The following is a 6502-nucleotide window of genomic DNA, read 5'->3' on the forward strand; positions in this document are numbered from 1 at the left end:
CCCAGGAATCATTCTAATCGTTGTGTTTGTGAGGCTGTCCTACCAGAACCCCAAACCGCCGAGCAAAACCAACCAGGAGAGAGAACCCCTGAGGATCTCACTGTGAGGGTACTGCCTGCATATGTCTCCGACTTTGCCCATATGGACAGGGCCATGATAGTAGAGCAATGATATAGTGAGAATGTTTATTCAGTACTGTGCATAGTATTTACCTAGTGGGTAGTTCTTATATTGCGCTGGTATTTGTGCAGTGCATTTGGTGGAAAAATGCACTTAATTTTTCTAGATTTTTTTTATTTATATTAAATGTATTTGGGTACATCTTTCCATTCTAAATCAACTAATGGCAGCTGAATGACTTTAAATAATTTTCACCATTATGATAACATTGTACCATCAGTAGGAGTAGTAACACCAATGACGATAACACCAATGACACATTTTAGGTAAATGAGGATTTTCTGAAATGGAGGCCATGTATACTAAAATCTAAGGCCATTAACCCTTTAAAAATCACTTACTAAAGTGATATGAGTAATAATTCTGCTCACAATGTAATTTTCCTTCATTTAAATAGAGTAACACCAAGCAAGACGTTGGATTTAGACACATCAAATGATCAATGGAATCCTTAAATGTATGATATACTAAAAGGGTATGATTAGCTTGTAATTTTATTTAATAGACCACTCCCCGGTTAACAGTTTGCCACTGGAGGGAATTCTCACTAGAGGGAATACGCTTGCGTGTCGTGGAACACACCTTCCAAGTTGTTCATTATTTTGCATAGAACGCATGCCTCTCGTTGATTATCCCTTACGTAATGAATGATTTTCGAGGCGGTAACACCAATGACATAAAACTGAGGGACACATTATATTCGTATTTTTTTTTTTTTTTAATAGCCTACTGTTTTTATAGATCTTTACAGTATGTTTAATACTTTTGTTTACTTTCTAGCATTCAAAATAATAGATAGATATCTCTAAATCCCCCAAAACATGTCACAACAACCAGAGCCATACAGTATACTGTATATAGCGAGAGTTTGGCCAATGTAATTTCTGTCTGAACGCTCTGAGAGAGACACTTTTTGCTCCATAGCCATTGCTAAGTGATAATCAACACTTCCACGTTGTAATGTTTATTACTGATCGTTTTTAAAAACCTACGAAGATGTCCGGCGAAAGCGGATATGCAATTTGTTGACACCACAACACAGTAAAGACTTGGATACACATTATTCAGAATGCTAATAATTAAAAACATCTGTGAAAATTGCTGCTCTGTTTTGCTTGTTTACAGACCCCTCGTGAAAAAGTACTACTGAATTACTACACAAAACCTACTGATTTTACTACTTGATTGCTATTGAGATGTGTAGTAAACCAGTAGTGATTTATGTAGTAATTTAAGTAGTAATGAGTGATAAATTGGGATGTTTCATGACTGGTGAACACAACATATTTCCTACTCAAATCACTACATAATTCTCCCTTAATGACTACTGTGTAACTACTGAGCTTTTGGGTATCTACTACACAACAGTTTCTAAATGTAGTTATATCATCAAACAATTATATATACATTTTGTATTACATTAATTACATATTAAATTACACATTTACACTTTTTTGTTAATCCATTTGAGGCCTTGTATTCATTCAGTTTTGACTTAACTATCTTCAGATCCTCTTTTTTTGTTGCAGCAACATTTCTCCACCCCTTAACCTTTTAGAAAATTCAGACAAGCAAAAGAGACAACCAATTATAAGCCATTATCAATCATCAGCTAACAGGGGTCACATAAGACAACACAGAAAAACATTTCATAAACGATGTTAATCATACCAACAATGGTCTCCAGTCTTCTTATGTCAAAAGAGGTAAGTAGAATGGGTAAGTATACCAATATGAACATACCCAACATTTGCATACAAACACACATACTAATTAACTAGCATGACAAAAACAGAGGCTACATATCTACATTTCAATGTGGCTAGCAAACAACTAGGCTAAACTCAATACATCTCTATGACAATGGCTAACGGCTAATACCGTTTTGGCTAGCAATCTTTTTGATGTAGTAAAAAGTGATATAAATGGCTAAACAACGACATGAACGTTTTCATAAAATATAAAAGATGGTGCCAGCATAACGGCTATGAAAGACTGGATTTCGAAGGATGGAAGATGATTACATTCGGGATTATCAAAAACAGTAGCTACGACTTCCTGTTTTGTCTCCTACCCGGGGTAGTCTGGCTGTAGTGTTGTGATACTTATTCACTACCAACATCAAGTAGTAAAACTCTACTTGATTGCTATAGACAAGCCTGTGTAGTAAAGCTGTAATGTTTTGACTACTTATTTATCAACATCAAGTAGTAAAAATGTATACCTGATTACTACTGGAAACACTACTGTTTTCCTACTGAATACTACAAAACTCTACTTGAGTAGTGCATAACCTACACATTCACTACACACTCCCTACAAGACTCTACATAGTCACTACTGCAGACATAGGTTTTGTGTAGTAATTCAGTAGTACTTTGTCATGAGGGGTGGGTCATTTCATAGGGAATTGTCGGAGACGCTCTCGTATAGTTACATCACCAAAATATTGTGAATAAAGGCACTAACAAGTATTTTGTTGGACAATGTATATTAGGTATAACATGCGTATCCCGTACATATGACTAAGAAAACTGGAAACTTGAAACCAACATGGCGTCCGTTCTAAAAACCTGGCTGAACTCTTTTAATATATAACTCTGACTACAACTCTACTGGGTCACAACTGGGACAAGGCAATTTGCTAACCCTAAATACTTTAAACAATGCATAAACATAAAGGCAGTATAAATGGCTTGTATTATATTTTATCATTGACAAAAACATGTTTGAAAATGTAACTATTCGTCATTTTAAAGTGTTTTTGATGGTTTTAAATGCCACCGCAATTCAAGAACCACCCAAGTTGCAGACTTTTGGCATTGCTTATCTACAGCATTTATGAGACATTTGTTGCGTTTTAGTTATAGTATCTGTCATATTATGTAACACACACAATACTTTGTTTTTCTCGCAATTACAATATTATCATTAATTAAGATTGCGTCATTCTGCTATGCATTATAGGGATGTTACATTTAGTTATCTTAGCATGTAGCTATTTTATCTATTTCAAATATTGACATGTAATGATTTGTAAGAATCAGTAGGTTTTTCCTGTTTAATGTTGATTTTAAACCTTGTAATTAAAAGGCACGATGCCAAATTTAATCTATTCTTCGCACCATATCATTCCACTGATTACATTTCACATTGTAATAAAACTATTGAAAAGAGAAGCCTACTGTTCATTCACAATGCTTTTTAGAAAGCTTAACCACATCGAGGTTGATGTATTGTTAAAGCAATCCCAGGTTTAATACCCTGTACGTACGTTCCTTTTATGGTTTTCTAATAAAATGGCATTAAATAACAAAAATAGCTTCTTAGTAAAGAGCAATTTCTCAAGCAAGAATTTTGCTAGGACTGTCAGAGTGGTCTGAGTGGGGAGGGGATAACTGAAAAGTGGTTATTATTGGCAGAGAGGTTTGGAATTCTCTTTCTTATTGGTCTATTAACTAATTAACCCACCAAAACAGGCTGAAATTTCAGGGGGTCTTTTTAAACAGCTCTAGAAACCTCTAAAATGGCATTATCATAATTTTCACAATTTCACAGTATTATTCCAACCCTATAGTGTGGAAATGTATATAAAACACAGGAAATCACGTTTTTGAATGCACTGGGCCTTTAATCACTCCATCCCCTGTGGATCTATAATAACCCCCTCAAAATGGTTATACATGTAAGAGACCAGCCAGGATTATCCAGAGAGCAGTCTTAATCCCATTTAGCAAGGTGCCTCCAATTTACAGGATGATGACAATAGCATACGTGAACTTGATGACCTGACAAGCGTGCTGGGCTATAAATAGACCCGTGGGATGCCATAAATAGCCCAATGCTCAAGGTCCACTGAATGACGCCCAGCAGCAACCAACATAATTTTATACTAAAAAGGAAAGATGTTTAGCTAAATCGATGCATTATGGTTTTCTAATGGTGCATTTTCCCTTGGAGCAATTGGCCCAAGCTCCGTTGGCGGCCCTTAAAACAAAGACCAGCAGCCACATTATTCCCTGTCATGCATCTGGTTTATGTGGACGCTGAGACAATAGCTATTCATGTATACATCTGTGTGCAGGTCAGCAGATGGGTTAGCGATATAATCTACCAAGCAGGGTTAATGGGCTGTGGTGTATCAAAGCAGAAAGGAGTTCACAGGCACTCTGCTCAGCCGTGTTCCACAATGCTCCACAGGCGTACTAGGCTGTACTAGGAAAAACACAATAACAACAACAACAGGAAAGCATTAAGACGTTTAAAAATAACATTTCAATCCAGTGTACCATATATAGAACAGGTAGGCAAGATGCTCCTCCATGTTGTCTTCTAATAGTAGCCAACAGTAGTACATGTGCATGGAATCATACACAAGGGAATTACACTGGACCGAATGCACACGTGACCCAGCTAAAAACAGTATATGCTTACGTACTTTGGAATCAGAATAACCGCAAAAGCCCTGTAGAAAAGGCCCAACAAGCCTGCTTTTGACATAGGGTCAAGCATTAGTATGGCTGTGAGGGACTGTTGCTCTATTATTAGCCTCTCTGTGCCCATATTCTGCGTAAATATAAACAGTACCGTAAACCAAAATGAGTCCCGGAACCTATTTCAGTCCAAGTCAAGCAGTGGGAAAGTTTGACATCACAGTACCATTATAGAACCTAACAAGTGTTTCTGAGACAATTTAAAAGCTGCCATACTGAATATTTCGTTAGGGAATCCCTGCTGGGCTTGACCTCTGCAGTGAGTGGGGGGCCCACTTCTACTGTCTATCTGTTGACCTGTTCAGTTGGTAAGAGCAGGAAGTGAATGACCTTAAAGTGAAGCCATGCCAGCCTTGGCAGCAGCGTGAAAATTAGCTGCTCTCACCGCTGCCAATTCTGACAAAACTCTGGGCAGATAGAAAGTTACACACTTGGAAGGAATTTACCATCGCCGCCATCGCCTATTTATAAACCCTCTTAATCTCTCAGAAAGAGAGGGCCGCTGCCTTGATTAATTTAATAGGGCTTTGGCCACTTAGGCCCTCTCCACCTACCTCCACTGCACCGGCCTGTTTACAACGGGCAAGATTACAGAAGTCGACTGAAGGTTAGAAGACAGAATATGAAAAGCCATTCTCTCTCTACCAGGAAACCTGTAATTTCCCTGATCTGATGGATATTTAATCATATCGAGTATTTCTATCTCCTGTGGGTTTGGGAAAGGGACAATTGTGGGTTGTGATTTGGGTCTGCTCTGCGACACACAGAATATGTCTGCAGAAAATAACTACTCTCCTTCAAATGTGTCTGTGTTTTATTAGTCTCATTTGAATAACATTCAAAACAAGAAACATGAAATCAAGAAACAGGGTGTCTGAATTTAGCATTTTGATTACAACATGATTAGATTCGCTGACTCTATTAACACCTAGTTATAATTTATCCTCTTCTTATTCCTATTAGTGTCCTACCTATGAAAAGCCCTGGCTATTCAAGGTCTTTCCAGATTAACTTGTAAACACTCAGTGACAGGAAACATTGAAAATGTTACTGAGGTATTGGATTGCATGATAGTGAGCCTCATGCTCCAGCTGGCTGCCTCTGCTCTCTGGTAGCCTAACTGTTGTTGTGCTGCATGGAACTATATCCAACATATCCAGCTGTCCCCAGCTGCTCCTCATGACGTCATAGCCTTCCCAGAAACAGAAAGGCATGTTTTGGCTCCAATAAGGTCCAATTTAGTGACAGAAACGGATTCTGCCTAAGGGGGCTGGCACTGGCACGGGAGGGGTTTATTCCAGAAACCGGGTCGCTGTCCTGCCCTCACACAACAATATCAAATAGTAGACGAAAACCATTGCTATCACCACTTCTGAAGAAAACGACAGGCAAAAGAATGTATACTACAAGAATATGTACACTCCAAATGATGAATTTGTATTTCATAATGATTTTACAGTCATTTCCACGGTGCCTGTTCACGTAACATTGCATGTAAGACATTTGCATTGTGCTACAGTAGAGCAAGGTCATCACTTCATCAAAGCACAGAGGTGTGTAAGTAGGCAGCTAAAGAAAAGGCACTCTCCAGTCTCCAGACCCACTTTAGGCATTATTTGCCAAGCAACAGAGAAGGAGCAGAAAGTCCTTTGAAAAGAGTGAAGTACATTACTGCCCGTTAGACCGCTGAAGAACACTTTGGAACAGCTTGTACGAACTTTATGTCCGAGTCCGTCTGATTTCTTTTCCACTCTTTTTGTATGAAAAGGAACAAATTTGGAGGTTTGTTTCTGTAAGTAAGCAACAGGTTGGACCAGGTCTGTGCGTCA

General features: G+C 38.2%; 1 protein-coding gene across 1 annotated transcript in view; it reads left to right on the forward strand.

Annotated features, from left to right (window-relative positions):
* The window catches only part of cdh16 (cadherin 16, KSP-cadherin), a 32925-nt gene extending 29634 nt beyond the window's left edge, over nt 1–3291 (forward strand). The window contains exon 18 of the mRNA XM_071401934.1: nt 6–3291. Coding sequence (XP_071258035.1) covers nt 6–106 — 101 coding nt within the window. The 3' untranslated portion in view covers nt 107–3291. The remainder of the gene's footprint in view (nt 1–5) is intronic.
* The last annotated feature ends 3211 nt before the right edge of the window (nt 3292–6502 follow it).

Source organism: Salvelinus alpinus, chromosome 5, assembly GCF_045679555.1.
Source record: "Salvelinus alpinus chromosome 5, SLU_Salpinus.1, whole genome shotgun sequence".
Classification (NCBI taxonomy): domain Eukaryota; kingdom Metazoa; phylum Chordata; class Actinopteri; order Salmoniformes; family Salmonidae; genus Salvelinus; species Salvelinus alpinus.